This window comes from Castanea sativa, chromosome 10 (genome assembly GCF_040712315.1).
Source record: "Castanea sativa cultivar Marrone di Chiusa Pesio chromosome 10, ASM4071231v1".
Taxonomy (NCBI): Eukaryota; Viridiplantae; Streptophyta; class Magnoliopsida; order Fagales; family Fagaceae; genus Castanea; species Castanea sativa.
The window spans coordinates 29,839,273-29,859,685 of record NC_134022.1 but is presented as its reverse complement, the minus strand read 5'-3'; the positions used below and the strand labels follow the sequence as shown (position 1 = coordinate 29,859,685).

General features: G+C 34.5%; 1 protein-coding gene and 1 non-coding gene across 2 annotated transcripts; both read right to left on the bottom strand.

Moving 5' to 3' along the window:
• Positions 1–4,387: 4,387 nt before the first annotated feature.
• TRNAT-UGU (transfer RNA threonine (anticodon UGU)) lies at positions 4,388–4,459 on the bottom strand. Its single transcript has one exon. It is a non-coding gene; the product is annotated as a tRNA-Thr (tRNA).
• A 5,141-nt stretch (positions 4,460–9,600) lies between these two features.
• On the bottom strand, positions 9,601–13,347 carry LOC142613740 (ubiquitin-conjugating enzyme E2-23 kDa-like). The gene is made up of 6 exons (XM_075786221.1): positions 13,179–13,347; positions 12,999–13,078; positions 12,283–12,397; positions 12,121–12,173; positions 11,836–11,964; positions 9,601–10,062 (listed from the first exon to the last, which is right to left on the bottom strand). The coding sequence occupies exons 1-6, from the start codon at positions 13,220–13,222 to the stop codon at positions 9,932–9,934; spliced, it is 552 nt and encodes a 183-aa protein (XP_075642336.1). The 5' UTR covers positions 13,223–13,347; the 3' UTR covers positions 9,601–9,931.
• Between the last annotated feature and the right edge of the window lie 7,066 nt (positions 13,348–20,413).

Sequence of the window (20,413 nt, the reverse complement as noted above, 5' to 3'; positions counted from 1 at the left end):
TGGTGTAAATCCTCAATTTTCTTGATTTTTCTTTTGATACCTTCTTCTTTGCCATATATTGTACCTGAAGTGCCCAATGCAATGCAAGTGACATATCTAGGTGTGCTTAACTTTATTTGGAGACTTGCTCTAAGCTTGCTTAGCAAGCTTATTTTGTAAACTTTCAACCGTCTTTTAGTAATGTGAACTTAAACATATTTTCATAAGGCCATCATATTTGTTAAATAGCTGGTTCATCCAACAGCCTTTTCCAATACTCACCTGATATGGAAGTACTAAGTTTTGAGGGGTAGAATATTTTATTAGAGACTAGGAGCATGGTATGTCACTAGGAAACTGTGAATAGTTATGGTAAGAGAGAAGCAATCTTTGCTAAGTGGTTCTTTCCACCTTTAGGTTAAATGATAGAAGATTGCAACCCTACCCCTTCCAAAGAGCTTCTATGGAGTGCCTGCCTCGTCCTTGCAAGTACTGCCCTGATGAGTACTGTAACTCTTGACCTCTCCACAGGGTACCACTTCCTATATCACCAAATCAATAGCTGGCTCACTAGGCTTTAGGTAGTATTTCCTTATGACGTGCCCCTTTGTTAAAGCTTATATTTCAGTCTTTTGAAAATGAGATTGTCTGTACAAGCTATACCTAGAAAAAAATTGAATTTTAAAAAAACTGTACATTTGAAAAGGTACGGTCTGAAAATGTGTTAGCAAATGGGCATGTCTATCTCTTTTTACATTGTTAACTTCTTGTGTAACTGGGACCTAATGTTTTTCGAGTTACATTCCCTGTGACCTGTCATGAGACTTTCAGATTCTTCTAGATGCTTGGGCAGTTCTACATAGATAATTTTTTTGTGATTAATATCCTCTTTAGGTGCTAATAAGGAAATAAAAATTCCTTAAAGTGGCAAAAACTGAGGTGGTCTTCAATTTGGTATTTAAATAATTATGTAAATCTAGTGGCTTGCTAAAGAATCTGTGGATAGTTCTTGTCTGAATCCCCTACGTCCCCAAAATTGATACTTCAGTTAATATTGTCCTTGTAGTGCAATATAGCTTAAAGATGGTAATTGTTGGAGGCCTTTCTTCATTTTTTGTCTTTGTTTTTGGTTTTTGCCATTGCTATTCATCTAAACATGCAAGAAAGCGTTCTCTGTAATCTACATGATTTTGTGATTGCTTGACATGTGGATTTGGTTTGAGAAGTAAATTTTATAACTGAAGTTGGTCTGCAGTTTTAAAAGGAAATTATAATTGGTGATCTAAATTATTCTAATTAAATATGTGCTGTTAGGCTACTGAAGAAGACATTGGAGAATTTCTACTCCTGTTTTGTTAATCTTAGTTTGAATTTACCTTGAAAAGTACTCAGTTATAGCTCCATGCTCTCGTACCCAAATATCTTGTTCAATTCAACATCTTCTCTACTATAGCCTGACCATTGATGTCATGCTGAAATCACTATCAATCACGTGTAATACAAGCATGCATATAACTTACATTGATAATACTCATGTTCAAGGTAGTTAGCATATTAACATATGCTAGAGATATGTATTGGTGCCTAAATTTGGTATCTGAAATTTTGATTGCAGAACCATCATTTCTAGTGTTTTTGAATGATGGATTATGCCAAAAGCAGGATTGGTGTTGTTTCATTTTTGGGAATATTTATAAATCATGGTTGAGGTCCAGAACCTTTGTGGGAAGGGGTAATGCCTTACCTCTGTATAGATGACAACCAGCAGGTATTGTCGAGTGCAGGAAAGTTGATCTGAATTCAAATCTTCAGGTTATTCGAACAATATGGCTCTTCCCAGATTGTGCCAAAAAAAAAGAGTCTTGCATACATGAAGGTTTTATTGAGTTGGCTGCAGTGCAACCAAGGCTTTTTTATTTTATTTATTATTCTTATTTTTTAAGTTACACACACCCAATGGATCTTGAATCCAGGAACTCACCCTCCATCCCAATATTGTGGGAAGAGGAAGTGCCAGTTAAGCTATATCTCATTCGCGTGCGAGCAAGCAGTCTTGCTAACACCTATTGCATCTGTATGGTATGTGAGACTTATTGATAATAGTAACAATTTTATATGCAACCAAACAATATTGTTAACACTTATTGCATCTGCACAATAGTTTAGTCGTTTTTCTTAAATCTGCAAAGTTCCGCTTTTTTCAATGATATTCCTGCTATTGGCAAATTTCTTTCATGTGGGAATGCTCTCTCTTTTTTCTTCTTTGTTTGTTTCTTTGGCAAGTGTAGGAATGATCTCATTTACAGGCGATTTCTAAACATGGCGTAATAGGGTACAATAGAAGGAACAAGTATACAGCAGGGGGAATTAGTGTCAGAATTTCTGTTCTCCTTGGGCTCAATGGTAAAATTTTGCAGTTATAAAATTAACCAGACACATCTGAAGGCCATTTTGGTTTATTGGAAATGTTGTTTGCTCCTGTCCCTAAAAAAGTGGACATGTACTTTTGTCATTTTTACTTCGACTTCTGGGTCCTTTTACTATCCTACCAATTTTTATATAATAAGTGATACATTAGTAATACTTTTACAACAAATTCTATGTGGTAAATCATTATTGGTTCTAATTTAAATTTACTAATAAAATTACTATTTTGCTTACCAATAACATCTAGTAACGACCTGCCACTTAAAATTTGTTGTAAAAATGTTGTTAACATGACATTTCTCCCTATTATATTCATACTGACCATTTTATCTTCATTTTTCAACAATATGATTGCATGCATTTCGCGAACTTTTTCATTCATTTCTTACCTAAAAACCTGTAGGCATGATTATTATTGCAGTCTAAAAGCAAAACATAACTGTAATCAACCATTAAACACACAACAGACCTTCACCAGCAACATTTATGCATAAACAAAACACTGTACCAGCCTTTAAAAACCAATGCCAGTTTTAAAAGGAGCTTTTGGACAGCCTCATCAGTTATCATATCCTCTCCATTGGTACTGCAGTAATCTACAATCACTGAACAATTGGTCACTAGTCAGTTCACATGCATGGCTCGTGAAATCTGCAGAAAGTGTCATGTTGCACAGCTGCAGTATCCTATTCAGGATAATTAGTGTAATTAACAGTTGTTTAATGGAGTACTATTATAGTTTAGTAGTGTAGACTAGAGGTGGGTTTAATTAGTATTTAAATGATTCCCAAGGACATAGAATAAATAAATAAGAGTAATAAAGCCTAGAAGTGGGTTAATTTGAATTTGAGTGACACGCATGACAAAAAAAAAAAAATGACAATATTTAGCTATAAAATTGGTTGTAGCTTAAGGTAACTATATATTTTGAAAATCTAATCGTTGAATTGCTGCGTGTTTTTTACGCTCTTAATACACATTAAATTTTGGGTTAATCAAATATTATTTACTATATGATCTATAAACTTATATTTATGCATAATTTTAAACTATAAAAACTTGTAATTTAAACAATTTATTAATAACATAGTTATTGATAACATAGTTATTGATCTTTAATCTTCTAGAAATTTTGCAAACATGGAGAATATAAGTAGAAAATGTAATCTAATAGTAGATTTGTTAAAATTCACCTTCAATAAAAAAAATATTAAATAAGGTTGTAACCTAAGACTATAAGAAATTTTGTAGATAAACTGTCAAAAAAAAAAAAATCAAATATAATGAGTTGTGGTTAGCCTAACATCATTTATTAATATGGTCTGAAAAATTAGAACCCTTTTGGTAATATTATTCTAAGAACATTGTTTAAGTATTGTAAAAATATACGTAAGTAAAAAATATTATTTAAATAATAAAAATGGTTATTTAAATACCCCCTACCAACCCCTCCCTATCTCTTAAAAACAACAGCAACAAAAAAGTGGGGTCCACGTGCAAATGTTGGTTGGTCCCATCTGAAAAACGATGCATTTCCATTCTTGTAACTAAAAAGTACTTTTTGATTTGTGAACCTCAACCAGTCTGATTCTCAGGACTGGTCTTTTCTCACCAATAGAAACATGCCACGTAAATCAAAACGAAACTGGTGGTGGGATCCGCTTTTGTTAACGTGGCCGAAAGGCGTTTACTTTTCTTTCTCTGATGGCTTGATGTTGATGTGAGAGGTGTCGGTCAGTTGACAATTCTACCTTCTTTTGTGATGATTTCCCAAAATGTGGGTCCCTCTCTCTCTCTCTGTTGTAGTAATAATTGTACCTTTACAGTGTTTAACCGTGTGATGTGACTAGGTGAAAATCATTTTGTTTGTACGGTGATAATGTCAATCAAAATGTCCTTTTTTCTTACTTGCACTTACAGTGGATGCACGAGTAAAAACAGTACAAAAAAGATCCTTATATTCCACGTGTAAGAAATTAATTGCCCCCACGCAGGATCGAACTACGGACCTTCAGTTTACAAGACTGACGCTCTACCACTGAGCTATAGGGGCTTGCTTGTCAGAACTAGGCTTGTACTTTTATATAATAGAATTGAATTGTGGAGGCCATTTTGTTTAAACTTCAAATTAACCTCTTTCTTTTTTTTTTTCTTTTTTTTTTAATTAAGTCCACAACATTTTTATAATAAATTATAAATTGTTAATTATTATTAGTTCATAATTGAACTTAATATACTAAAATTACTTTTTTACCCTAACAATAACAACTAATAACAACCTGTCACTAAAGATTTGTTGTAAAAATATAGTGAAAATATTGTGAACATATATATATTTTTTTTTCTGTTCGTTTAGTTATCTATGTACAATTTTATAAATTCTTTTTTTAATATAAATGTATTTTATTACTTTCAACAAATAAGTTTGTTTACAAAAATTAATAAAAATTTAATACAAACACTGACACAAGTTTGAAACTTCAAACAATTAGACATGCCAAACGAGCGGATTGAGTCGGGTTGGGTCGGGTCAATCAGGTTAGATTGACTCGTATTTTCATAAAAGAAAACAAGATGTATTTACTATTTGGAAAGTCATGCAACATATTCTTGATGTAAAATTCATTACTTTGATTTCACCACTCATATTAAGAGTGAGCTTAGCTAAACAAATTAATACTTGTTCAATTATTTTAAAATTATACAAATCCCAAAATTACTAACCAAAACAAAATAGCACAAAGGATAAGTAAAACAAATGCACAAGTTTCATTTCTACACTATATCAACATCTCAAAATATAAAATAAAATTACAAATGCCTTATTGGATAACTAATTTGACAAAAAATAAAAACATATAAGAAATTTAAAATCTTGAAAACTAATTTTGTAATCTATTATCAATTGTGGTTGACATTCTATTATAATTTGAGAATATACATTAAAGTTTGATTGTTTACTTATTTATACATGATCTCTTTTATAAATATTGTCATTGTTAAGCAATACACACTCCAAGAAATATATAATTTATTTAGAAAAGTTGTTTATTTAGGACATGAATTGTTAAAAAAAAAAGAGAGGCCTAAGTATTCATAATTTATATTAATCTCATTGATATACTTTGGCTTTAATTTTTCAGACTTATTAATGTTTCTCATATACATCTATAATTTTAAATGTGTTTTTAATTTTATTGTAATAAGATTATCTTATTATGTACTTTGTTATTTGATATCTAAATTTTTTTACTCATTAGAGAATGCATGACTTTATCCAAAAAATGTTAAAATTTGATTTTTTTTTTTATATTAATAATAATGCCCATTATATATTGCCAATTGAATTTGACCTATGCATTGTAAAGCTCTCAACAAACAATTGAACCAACATTGTCTTATTTTTATTATTTTTTTACCAAAAAAGACGTTAAAAAAAATAGCTTGGGTCATAGGTCAAGTCAGGTTAATCAACTAAAAAAGGGGTTGGATCACAGCTCAACCCGTTTTTGCTTTGGGTAAAAAAATATAAGTTCAAGTCGCATATTTTCAAGTCAGGTTGGATTATGTCAACAAAATTTGATCTATTTTGCCTGATCTATTTTGCCATGTCTACACGTAATATGCAACAAGATGCCCATTCGTAGTAGCATTTAGGATTTGAAAGGAGCCAAAGAATACTAATTCAAAAGCAAAGTTTAAACGAATATTAATGCTAAAGCCTAGGTTCAAAGTTCAAAGTTCAAAGTTCAAAGTATTACACAATGGTTAGGTCCAAATACTCCAACCATTCCTTCATTATTTCTTTATGTCAGTGTCACTTGAAGTTGAAGGTTTGCCAATTTAATATGATAAATTCATTGAAATTGCCAGCTGCATGAAAAGTAGTACCAATTGTTAGAGCATTCACAGCAGTGGTGGCATATTGCTATATTGCTATATTTTAGCTTCTCAACCATAAAAAGTGTGCTCCAGCAGTGGAGCTATAGCAAAATTTTTTTTGCTTCCAGCTACAGTACACATCTAAAGATAGATGTGTATTGTAGCTCAAAGGTAAAAATAAATATATTATTTTATTAAATTTCTCTCTCTTCTATCCTTTAAAAAATATTTTTTCTTCTTTCTTTTTCGTTCTCTGGCTTCTCTTCTTTCATCGTTTTTTCTTCTCTTTTTTTTTTTTTTTTTTTTTTTTTCTCTCCCTCATCTACTCTCTGCTTCGCCGCCGATTCTTGCTGAATCGTCGAGCTTCGCCGCCGATTCTTGCTGAATCGTCGAGCTTCGCCGCCGATAAGGTCTGGATCGTCGAGCCTCGCCGCCGATAAGGTCTGGATCGTCGAGCCTCGCCGCCAATAAGTTCTGGATCGTCGAGCCTCGCCGCCGATAAGTTCTGGATCGTTAAGCCTCGCCGCCGATAAGTTCTGGATCGTCGACCTTCATCGCCGACCCATCTCGCCCCGTCCTCCATTTCGCCGTCGATCCTCATTCTCATCGCCCACGTCACTGTCCCACGCCGCCGACCCATCTCGCCCAGTCCGTCTCACCGCCGACCTGTTCGTGGGTTTCTCTGTGGCTGTGTTGGTGTGGTGGTTTTTCTCTGTGATTTGTGTGGGTTTGTTGGTGTGGGTTTCTTTGTAATTTGTGTAGTGATTTTTGGCTAATTTGGATTTTTGGCAGTGGTTGTGGGTGGTTGTTAGCTTGTTAGTTTTTGTTGGACGGTTGTGTGCGGTTGATCTTGGTTGGTTGGCAGTGGTGGTGGATCGGTTGTGGTGTTTTTTTTGTTTGGGGAGATGTATTATTTTATTGTAGTAGAAATATTATTTTATTGTGATGTTTATGTTATTTTATTGTGTTGAAAGCTAAAATAGATCCACTGCTGTAGCATGTTTTGTAAAGTGAATAGGTAAAATAAATAAAGTAACTTTTTGTGGAGCTAAATTGCTAAAATTTTAGCTCCACTGCTGTGGATGCTCTTAGTTTGTTATTCCGGTTTTGGCGAATCCAAGCAGGTGAATGTTTTTTTTTCCCCATGTCCTAAGGCTTTCTTTTCAACATTGTAGCCAAAATATAACTATTGCAGCATTGCTTAATACTTAAAATTTTAAAGAGTGAATTCTTTGAACATGGACTTTGAAAGGCTTTAGTTACTCAAATCTTTAATAATAAAATTGATATAACCTCAAGTTAAGCTTTTAACTGTCATGATTCATGAGTCTTGTAAATTAATTAACACTTCTTGATATTTTCAACAAACACATTTAAAATTCAAATATTCTCACCTCCAACCATCTATTTATCCACCCCCAAAAAAAAAAAAAAATCGTTTTTAATTCAATTTGGCACATCTCTATCAAGCCCTCTATACAATCTTAGATTCAAGTCTATTTGGAAATTTGGCTTAAGGGTGACAAAAATGTACTGTTCTACTTGACCTATCTTGCCCCATGAGAGTTTTCCCTGCCCAGAAAGGGATGGGATATGGATGAGATTTGCTTATCCGCCTGACCTCAAATGTGTGTGTGTGCGTGTGCATATTCCATTGCCATCACCCAAAAACACTTGTCTCCCTCATAAGACTCTTACAATGTGGGCTGTCCTAAAACCTGATTAACTCAACTTACTTAACTAGCTTGATTCGAAACCAAAAGCATTCAAATGGGTTTGTCTAGTGGATATCATTAAGGAGATTTAATATTTTTTTTTGGGGATTTAGTGTGTGTTTGGCAAAAATTAAATAGCCAGATTATTTTATTATCCAACTTATTTTTGTTACTATTCATAGGCTCTACTACACTTTTTGGTACTATTAATTGTCCCATTGTACTATTTCAATTAACTTTTAGCTTTATTTACAGTATTTTTAGCAAAATAAGTGAATTTTGAACAGACCCTTAAATCAAATATCAAGGGGATGAAACCATCACCCAATTAATGACTTGCATGATAATACTCATACATCCATTCCCTTCCTCCCATTTCCTATTTAAGTCATCATAGTTCTCTTTCTTTCTCTTGGAATAGAATGAATCAAATCGAGCATGATACAGCACCATCAAACCCATATCTACCCTCTACCCAACGTCGATGAGCCCATAAGACTTTAGATATTTTGCCATCAACAGTGACACAGTGTGACAATGTCACCAACTGCAAACCCTATCGTCCCACAACACCACCAAGCTCAATTCTCTTCCTTCATAGTGTCATACTCACTCTTCCTCCTCAACTATGATAATGCAAGTATGTGACATTACATGGTGAGATTAGGTTTATGTTTTTTTTTTTTTTTTTTTTTTTAAATTTTTATTTTTATTGGCAACCATCCTTCCAACACTTGACCACTAAGCTCAAGATGAGTGTCAGATAACTTTGAGGAAGTTGCCAATCAATAACAAGTGCAAAATAAACACCAAACATAGTGGAGTAGAGTGACAGGTTGACACCATTCCTAATCCGACTCGACTTGTGGATAGCCCTACTTACAATTGTACCTCACCTTTCTCTCCCATATTTTGCCTCATCAATGACAAAACAGGTTTATTAGACACACACACACACACACACACACACACACACACACACAAAACCCTCCAACCCACCATGCTCCTCACCAATCCCACAATCGAACATCAATGACAAAACAAGTTTATTAGAGAGAGAGAGAGAGAGAGAGAGAGAGAGACACACACACACACACACACACACACACACAAAACCCTCCAAGCCACCATGCTTCTAGAGAAATTATAAGGTCCTCATGGTGAACAAGTGACGCGATCTACCATTTCATTGAAAGATTTCCACCTATTTAAAATTGCTGAGTTATAAATTTTTTTTAAAATAGAAACGGATTATTGACTCAACAATTTTAAACAAATGAAAGTCTTTTAGTAAAATAGTAGACAAGTAACGTGGTCCACCATGAGGACCTTATAATTTCTCATGCTCCTGACCTATCTCACAATCGAAAACTCACGAGGCACCCATAATCCAATCCCATCCCATCCTGCCCTATTGGATCTTTAGTTTGGCACTTAATCATTCAGCTCAAAATTAGCATGAGTTTATTTTCTCCACTTTTAAAAATGTTTTGGTTAAAGATTTTGGGTTGTGAATCTGTTGCCCATGCTGCACTTTTTTATGCAAGCAAATTCATTTTCATGGTCACTGTCGTTCCGTATCAGACAAGAAGCAAAAGAAGAGAAAAGTTCACAACAATAACTTTATTATCCAATAACTTTCTCAGGCATTCATTGTGAAACTTTATTAACCAATAACTTTCTCAGGCATTCATGGTAACATCTAAGCATGCATGTGCAGAGAAAAAAAAAGCGCCTACCATATAGTTCCAACAGTAAATGAACTTTTGAAACATTAAATCATAGTTGAATAATTTACATAACCACCATGGAAAATAAAGGCAGAAGAGGCATGGATTTTCCATATGCCATTAGTTTTTTGTTGGTTTCATTTTCCAGGAGTTGAATATCATGTACAGACTGACCATTATGGGCAAGCATTTGTGCCCCTAAAGATCAGCTTGGCCAGCAACTGCCTCATCACTGGAGGCATAATCATCTTCACTCAGCTCCTCATCACTAGATTTCTCCTCTGGGACAGCCCCTACATCTTCTGGCTTGGCATATTTCTCACAAAACTCTGTAATATAAGAAAATTATTAGCAACAGTTATGCACCTTCAACAAAACTAACCAAAATTAATTACCAAAAACATAGAAGTAAAACAGTCTTAAGACCAATAAATACAGAATTTCCTGTCTTGTGTAACCTGCACCTCACATTTTTTACCAAAATAAATAAAACCAAAAACATTCTTAAACCAATAGAGACAGAATCTTAAGATTTAATAGAATTTAGTAGTTCCAGACCAGAATTAGTAGCCACTAGCCAATGCAATATCCAATGATCTAATATAACCAGCATCCTGCATCCATGCGATTGCCTCTGAAGCTCACAAATGCTTCCACTTGGTTAAATGATATAGTTCCATTGAGTAGAAAAAGTAATATTCTCAACATTTGCAGAATTATCCAATGGACATAGGATAGCCATCTTTAAGGTCTTTCCGTGGGCCAACCAATTATAAATCTGCATCCCCTCTTGTGCAATATAAATTACAATATCATCTTTATCTCATCATTTCTTACAACATAGATTCAAAAGCAACCATAGAATTGATATTCGGTGCTTTATAGGTTCTAAGATTTACTCTCTCCATTCATTTGCAATTTTCCCAAGGTAGGTATAGCCAACAGTGTCAACTATTAGCAAATCCTAACCTTAACCTTGGAACTGACAATAATAGCTCACTCCCAAAGAAAGATCTTTTACTGCATTCTGAATTCTTAACTTTTTAAAAAGTTCGGAATAGGTACCCAATCAAATTAATGCATACCATTTTTTGCAAACCGTGTTGGAACACTTGAAAGTCAAATTTCAAAGATAAGTAGATAACCCAGTCATGAAATTCATCTACCAACAGAAATGAATCGCCCATGGGAGGAAGACAAGATGCATTGCAACATCTCAGATGGATTCCATAGATTGAAGTTCTTTTACTTGATTTCAAATGTGCACAAATGACTGTTCTTGAGTGAAATTTTGCACCCATTTAAACTAATATATACCACTATTTGCAAATGGTGTTGCTTGATCTAGAATTCAAAGCTACAGATACCATTTTCAATTTACATTTTCGAACCCTTGAAGGTCAGATTTCAAAGATAACCCCATCTTGAAACTCATTTCCCCACACAAATGCATCACATGAGAGGAAGACACGATACATTGCAACATGTCAGAAGGATTCATTAGATTGAAATTCGTTTACTTGATATCAAATGTGCATAAATGACAGTTCTTGAGTGAAATGCATAGCACCCTATCAGTTTCATGGGTGATACTATCAGAATATATAAAGTCAAAGATCTTGTAAGAATACAGAAGGGACCAAAAGAGAGAGAAAGAAGCCAACTTTTGCAGCCATGTAGTTCATCATGAAGTTTGTAAACCCAATTAAAGTGACAAGTGACTCAAACTGTACAGAATGAATAGATGTTAGCGGGACTTTACAGCATTAGAGCCTGGATTCCTAAGTTCAACCACTAGTGAAGTACAGGATTTTTCAAATTCCAAACTATATAATATGGAGTAAATGCCATATATGTCCTCAAAAAAATGGACATATAAGCATGGATGAAGCAGGGAACTTTTTTTTGCTTGAATTACAGCACAAATTACTTGTCCTAACCTTTCAGATTCATGACCTTGAAGATTTTCATATATATAACTATGAAGTCAATATATTAAAATTTTACAACTGCAACTGAACCGTGCAAAAGGCTGTCTATAAAGGGAAAAAAGAGAGGATATGTATGTAAATAGGTCACCAAAGCTTGATAAGGATTACTACCTTTCACTCTTTGCTCATAGGCTGTGCGATCGCGCATCATTAGAGCAGCAGCTTCTCCATTTAATGGATCTGATGGATTGGGATACAAAAGAAGTTGCGGAAGAAACACTTCAAAGACATTTACCAGATCTGAAAACAAATTTAAAAAGGAAAAGAAATAATTGTCAGCTGCTGAAGGTAGCAGTACTACTTATAAATCACCAGAAGGGGCTTAAGTATGATAAGAATAGAAGATAGGAGCTCTGCATAAACAATATATAGAAGAAAGATAATACGGTCACTTACCAAACATGGGGCTCCAGGTCTGGTTAATAACATCTAAACAAACTGAGCCAGACCTGAAACAAAAAAGTACCATAGACTTATATTAGTTAGCATATTCCACAAAAGAGTATAATACTACTCAGTAAAGCCAAACTGTTGATTTTTCAACATCCGCAAACTCACATCTCATCAACATTTGGGTGGTAGATTTTGTTGATGAAGCCAATAGATGGAGATTTATAAGGATAAGCATCTGGTAGTTCCACCCTTATCCTCCACACACCACCCTGATAAGGACCTGCCATAGTCCACCAAAAACAGAAAAATCCCTCGTTTTGATCAAATTTCAAACTACTCAAAAGCAAAAATACCAATCAACTTCATCTTCATTGAGCAAAATCAGTGAACACAAACTTGCAGCCCATTTTATCAACACGCACTGGCCAGACATAAAGCTTAACTCACACATATTACATCCCAATCTGTATTAACATAAAACTATAGTTATGCAAATATATATCATGGCTAAAGTGACTGAATCAAAAACTAAAATTAATACCCAGAAAAATAATATATAATCAGAATTAAAGGGTTTCCATCCAAAACTATAATGAAGTTCAACAGCCCAGGAAAAACCTCAATTAATGGTCAGCAACTATTGTATTTCTAACCAAATCAAGGGTTTATCAAAAAACCCAGAAAAAATTTCATGTGGTCAACACAGTCGGAACACAGAATCAGCCTAATCAATAGAAAATACCCACAAAGAAAAAACAGAAAAGAACCCAACTTTTTTATTTTTATTTTTCTGAGATAGCTCAACTTTATGCAAATACACATATAAATCATTAGGAAAAAAATCAATTAAAAAAAAAAGATATGGGTAAGGAAGGATTTACTTTCTTTAGGTCCATGAAAATCCACATAGAATTCTTGCATGCCATCATTGATCATCTCCACCTTGTAATCACTCATCATCCTAGTTCATACCAATCAAACAAAGCATAAGAACAAAAAACCAACAAAAAAAAAAAAAAACCCAGAATTTCAAAAATAAAAATATAATTTGGAGAACTCACAGTTTCATCAAATCCATCTCCCTGCGTTTGCTTGGGGAAGACATTTTTTTTTTCTCTTTTTTTTTTTTTTTTGGGTATTGGGAAATTGTTGAGAGGCTGAGAAAGTTGTATAGGCTGGAAGAGATATCAGAGCGATTTCTTATCAAACCAAGCGGTTCGGAGTTCGGACATCAATGTGCAAGCAATGGAGTATATATATGTGTACGCAATGTAAATAAAAATGTCACAGTAAAGTTTATTTTATTTAGAAATTACGTATCTGTAAAGTTTATATTGTAACCCTTGACGTCAAAAAGTTTACAATTTTTTTTTTTTATAAAAAAAACTTAAAAAATTATATTATATACTAAAAGTAAAAATACTTTATTCTGGATTATATAATGTATAAATTTTTAAATGATTTTTGTGATTAATGTACAATGAAACGAAAAAATTATATTAACAATAAATTCACGTGAAAAATATTATTAATGATGAGTTTGCGTGGAAATGATATTATGATATCTTTTAAGTATAGCTGTCATTATTGTGCACTAATAAATGCAAATAAGCTAATACAAAAATTAACTTTTTTGTATTACTCTTCTTATTCTATGTTATATTTGTAATTTTTATATTAAATGACTTGAATTTGTTGGCGTGGATTGTGGAGTATAATGAATTCTAACCATTATTTTCTACTTTAACAAGTTATGAAAAATGTTGTGAAAAAAATTATTTTTCTAGGATTGATTATAAATACAGGCAATATATATATATATATATAAAATACTAAAGTGATAAGTTGTGATTGATGCAACACTAGTATATATGTATCTACTTTGACACTTTTTTTATTGTGCACTCACAACATGCCACCTTAATAATTGCAAGCATTACTATTGAATAAATATATTTTTATACACAGTTTTTTGACCTAGATCAAATGTAGAATATGTTCTTATCTAGCTAAACAAACAGATCAAATCAAATTTACACTTTATAACCACTTTTTATTAGTGCTACTATCGGATAGTCTTGCTAAGATTTTTAAATGGAGAGATGATTTGATTTGAAGATATAATATACTTTATTTTGAAAGTTGAAAAGCAAAATTGATATATTTAATTGTGTTTTTTTTATTTAATTTATTTATAGAATTTCAACTTATGGTATTCGCTTTTAATAATTGTTTTTTATTAACAAACCAAAATGTCAAGTGGTTTTAAGTGTGAGTGGAGATTAAATCTCAAATATCTTATTTGAAAACAATAAACATTATTAGTTTTTTTAAGGGTTAATAAACATTATCAATTGAGTTAATTAAAACTCACTAATATATTTACTAGATAAGAGTTCAAATATCTAATAGTTAGAGGACTATGCACACTTTATAACCACTTTAATTTACTAGCAATACTGTAACTATTAGATAATTCCATTAGGATGTTAATGGAGAGGTGATCCGAGTATGTAACCCATAAGGACCTTTAAGAAAAATGGGGTGATATGCATAGATGGGCATAGCGTTTGCTCAAATGGGATGATGGTTTTAACTTTTTTACAAATGGCAAAGACGAGTACGTTGATTGAAAAATGGAACATTAGAATTTAAACATTGTTCCACTTTTTTTCTTTTTTTTTTTTCCCAAGACAATGATTTGTACTTGAAATGTTCTTATAACATATGGTAATTTTAACTGTTTGTTTTGTACTGCAAATTTTGGTAAGATATGGTAAATTTCGTTAGCGTTTTCAAGGATAAAATGATTGGAACATTTGAAATAGTAGAAAATGATTGAGTGGATTCTTAAAAAAAAAAAAAAATGATGGAGTGGAGGAGATTTGGTGTTGGAATTTAATGGTAAGCTTTAAATTGAAGCAAAGGATCTAAATACGATTACATTTATTTTTTTGTCACAGGATATAGCCACTTTTAGAGGGTAATACATTTCTTGACATTATGATATAAGGACATTAAATTTTTTTTTTTAAATTGATAGATAGGATAAAAATTTTAATTTATAGCGTCTGTTTCATGATAATTGCTTTTTATTATTACAAATTTTATCATAGAATATAGCCACTTTGAGATGTTAGTACTTTTTTTTAAAAAGTTGAGATGATAATACTAAAACCATATGTAAGAGGGTAGTTAGGGTGAGTTGAGAGTGGCAACATTTCTTGACATTATGATATAAGGGAAATAAATAAAATTTATTTATTATTTAATAGATAGAACAATTTTTTTAATCTATGATGTTTGCTTCATGATAATTGTTTTTTATTATTAGATCCAAACACTAATTGGTTTTTGATGTAAGCATGATATGAACTTCGAATTTCTTATTTGACAACAAAAGTCTTTACTAATTGATTTAATTGAAATTCACTCTTAAAAAAAAAAAAACTAATTTGATATGTGTTTGTAATATGGTGTAATTTATAAATCAAATTTGCTAATTTTCTTAAATGTCAATTAAATTTCCTCAAGAAAATACAGAAACAATGGGGATAAAAGTATAATAACTGTAACATACCAAAACAAATGAGAGCACAAGCAGTACCCATAAAGGAAAAATAAAATTAATGAGATAATTTACTTGCCCCATCAAGATTCCTCATAGATTTACGTGTGTTACTGATCATCCCACATTCTTTATCTTGATTTCGTGCACATCTTGCTGCCACCTATTCCTTTCTTACTAAAATAATTGTTAGTATGTATAAACTGGTATATGATTCTGCCAAAATATGAATAAAATAAAGGTTTAAAGGTGCTCATCATTTACATCATGATCTTATCCACCACAAAACTCTATCTCTCTCTATTTTCCATATATGTGGTGGAAGTGGCACCGCCAAGGCATGCCATTTGTGTTCCCAAACTTTGATAAAGACAAGGAAATTGGGTATCAGGTTACAGTTTTTGAGGAGTTTTTGTTTGATGGTAAAGATTAAAGATAACCTGTCATCTTGGAGGCTTTCAGTGGGGCTTGTGATTTGTGAGGATAAACTATAGTTTCATCTATTTGTTACCAATCCAAATAATAATACACAATAGTTGAAAAAATTTGAGGGGCAAAACCTAGTTATAGAAAAGCAACTCTCTAAGCATAGGCAGCACCTTCAAACAAGTTGCTCCATCATCTTTTACTTCATCTGCCATTCCACACCAACCAACCATATTAAGATATGATGGATCATATCATTGAATTGTTGACACTTTCCATCTTTGTGTTTGTGTGAATGAAATTTTATTGTTTCTTAAATTTTCTCTTTTGTCAGTGAGTTCTCGATTTTCTATAAGCACATACAATTAGCTTAATGTTGGTGTTGAAATTATTAATAAATGATTAGAAGTTTAATACGAATACAAATTATTTGTCCCAATTTTTGTGTTCCACTCTATGTTTTATTAATTATAAGGATTTTACTAATATGTGCCCTAAGGGCACACCATAGTATACCATTTTAAAAAAAAAATTTATCAAGAATTGAAAAAGCTGTAAAACTTTTTCAAATTTTCAATTCCTGATAAATTTTTTTTCCAAAAATAGATGGCTTAATAAAGGCACATGTTAACCAGACGCTAATTATAATTGCCATTTGTTTTTTTCTTTTCTTTTTTACTTTCTTTATAAAACAACCAAATTCTAAAATAAACAAATTAAAATATATGACATACCATAATTGATGGAGTATAAACTATAAAGTGAAACACAAAAGCTTAGAGAGATGATTTGTGTTCGTTTAATACAACCCATTTTCTTCTCCTATTAGGCACATATTTAAGATGAGGTAGGTAAGGCTCTATAAGAGGATAGGATGGATCCTAATTCCTAATATTGCAAAAGTACCTTTATTGAGCCCCCCACAAACATGTTGGGTTTGAACGACATGGACAGACATCTTGTTATTGTTGAATGCACTCCTTTTTAGCACATGGCGTCAATGAAGCAGTATTTAGGAATTTTACCCCTACAGTAAGTTGTAGGCCTTATTTTTAATGTTAGAAGTTAGACCCTCAACAGTTTGTCAGGTGAAATTATATTGTATTTCAGCTTCATATAGAATGAAACTCACGTATTTTGAAAGGCTCGCTGCATAGAACCGAATACCATTGAGTCAAAAGACTCTTTGATGAACAACATAGGAGAATTAATACTTACTAATGATGCCGAAAACATCACCAGTAAGCTGTAGGTACTCCTCAAACCAAAGCAACACTTGCAAAAAGAAAATAGAGGACCTAAAAGAGAGCACCGGTGTGGTGCCGGCCAAAAACCCTCCGAAGGTCAAGTTAGAGTCTTATTTTTTTACAACCCTAAAGTGCCAGAGTCGAGATAATTATGCGTACCTTGATGCTAGGGTTTCTGGGGTATTTATATTGGTGTAGGGTTATTATTCCTGCCTTGGTCAAGAGTCATTTTCCTTTTAGGATAATACTTCTTTTTACTCTCTATTCCTTCTTGAGCTCTTTTCCATATAGGAGTCTTTTTATTATGGTCAAACGTGTAATGCAAGAACTCCAGGCGTGCACACTTGTGTGAAGATCAAGCAAAGCCACGTCAAACATATCGTGTAGCGTACAATTAAGAATTTATGACAACTAATCATACTGGACGGATACCAAATGTTAGATCCGTCCTATATGTATCCTTGCGGTATCAATCCGTCGACCTCACTAATTCGTTCTTCTTAAAGAAAGATCCGTCTCATACTTTTATCCTCTTCAGTTGCCCCCTCACTCCTTGAATCCGTCGCTGAATACCAGACGAATTCATGGAGTGGCAGTCGTCCTTATGGCATCCTATTGAGACATGACGGTCTAGGCTTATTTATGACGAAGGACACATGGCCCTTATTGATTTGCTGTTCTCCTGAAACAAGGTGACCCTTCGTATTCCGTGCCATTCTTTCTATAAAAGCCTGCCTTTTTTTCCTTAATTCTCGTCCTCCTATAAAAGAAGAAAAGAGGAAGGGCTCAAAGCACAATTAAGAACGGATTAGTGAGGTCGACGGATTGATACCGCAAGGATACATATAGGACGGATCTAACATTTGGTATCCGTCCAGTATGATTAGTTGTCATAAATTCTTAATTGTACGCTACACGATATGTTTGATGTGGCTTTGCTTAATCTCCACACAAGTGTGCATGCCTGGAGTTCTTGCGTTACACGTTTGACCATAATAAAAAGACTCCTATATGGAAAAGAGCTCAAGAAGGAATGGAGAGTAAAAAGAAGTATTATCCTAAAAGGAAAAAGGACTTTTGACCAAGGTAGGAATAATAACCCTACACCAATATAAATACCCCAGAAACCCTAGCATCAAGGTACGCATAATTATTTCGACTCTAGCACTCTAGGGTTGTAAAAAAATAAGACTCTAACTTGACCTTCGGAGGGTTTTTGGCCGGCACCACACCGGTGCTCTCTTTTAGGTCCTCTATTTTCTTTTTACAGGTGTTGCTTTGGTTTGAGGAGTACCTATAGCTTACTGGTGATTTTTTCGGTATCATCAGTTGGCGCCGTCTGTGGGAAGTTCGATTATTCAGCCATTGCTCTATTCTTGAGACAAAAAGTTGCATGGTACTCACTCGATCGATGGCAACAAATAACAATCAAGGCGACGAACCGCACGCCACAGCTCTAGAAAGGCAGGTCCAAACGCTTGCAGCTGCGGTTGAGCGCCTCACCAAGCAGAATCATGATTTAGAAGAACAATTGCGACAAAGGAATGCACACCCAAGTGCACCGGAGGAAGACCAGGAGGGTGCTAGTCTGGAAGGAAGGAACGCGGAAGGGCCCGAGGGTAGCAACGCTCCGACTAGATCGGAGCGGCAAGAGACCAACCGACCATCCGTCTCGGACACCTTACCGACTCACATAGCTGCTGAGATGCAGGAGATGAGGGAACGTATGGATGTGATGATGAACGCCCTTAGAGGACGAGTATCCAGCGACCTGGACGACCTAGTCCATAGAACGGATTCGCCTTTCACAACGCTCGTGAATTCATGCCCCCTTCCTCCAAAGTTTCGCATGCCTCACATGGAGAATTACGATGGATCCAAGGACCCATTGGATCACTTGGAATCTTTCAGAACCCTAATGCATCTTCAGGGCGTACCGGATGAAATCATGTGCATGGCTTTTCTCACCACTTTGAAAGGGCCTGCGAGGGACTGATACAGTAGGCTGACGCCTCATTCCATCAGCACTTTTAAGGAATTAGGCGCACAGTTCGTATCACACTTTATCGGAAGTCACCGGCATAAGAAGTCAACTGCGTGTATATTGAGTATTAAGCAACGAGAAGACGAGACATTAAGATCATACATAGCCCGCTTTAACAAGGAGGCCCTCTCGATAGATGAGGCAGATGACAAGATACTTGTGGCAGCATTCACAAACGGGCTACGAAAGGGTAAGTTCTTGTTCTCTCTATGCAAGAATGACCTAAAGACTATGTCCGATGTGTTTTACAGAGCGACGAAGTATATGAACGCAGAGGATGCCTTGCTAGCCCGAGAGGACAAGCCCAGAAAAAGAGAAAGATAGGAAGATGCGCAACCGGACAAAGGACGAAAAATGGCAAGTTGAAGGGAGATCCGAACAAGAGGCCAAGAGATAGATACTGCCGTTTTCATGGCGATCATGGCCACGATACAACGGACTGTTATGACTTGAAGCAACAAATTGAGGCCATTATCAGGCAAGGAAGGTTGCAGAGGTTCGTGAGGAAGGAGAGAACGGATAAACTCTAGGAGCAGAATCCCCGACGGGAAAACGAGCTTCCCAGGCCACCTGTAGGAGATATACGGATGATTGTAGGGGGCAATACTTCTGCAAGGTCATCTAAAAAGGCCCAAAAAACCTACTTGCGGACGGTTCAAAACGTCCAGTCGATAGAAACCTCACCAAAAGCGACACGGCAAGATAACCTCAGCATCGGGTTTTCGGAAGAAGATGTGCGACGCCTTCACCACCCACATGACGATGCGCTCGTGGTCAGCATACGGGTAGGGGACTACAACATGCATCGAGTTTTGGTGGACAACGGGAGCTCAGCAGATATCCTCTATTACCCTGCATTCCAGCAAATGGGGATTGCTAAAGAAAGACTGGTCTCAACGAATGCACCCCTTGTTGGCTTCGGGGGAACAAGGGTTTATCCTTTAGGCGTCGTTACGTTGTCTGTGACGGTTGGAGATTACCTACAATAGATAACCAAGGATGTTTCTTTTC

What these genes read in the sequence shown, in the direction of transcription:
- LOC142613740 (XM_075786221.1), bottom strand. Translation starts at nt 13,222, where the DNA reads ATGTCTTCCCCAAGCAAACGCAGGGAGATGGATTTGATGAAACT. An exon ending in GAGATGGATTTGATGAAACT is followed by an intron (nt 13,079 to 13,178) that starts GTGAGTTCTCCA and finishes GGTATGAACTAG; the next exon opens with GATGATGAGTGATTACAAGG. An exon ending in TTTTCATGGACCTAAAGAAA is followed by an intron (nt 12,398 to 12,998) that starts GTAAATCCTTCC and finishes GGACTATGGCAG; the next exon opens with GTCCTTATCAGGGTGGTGTG.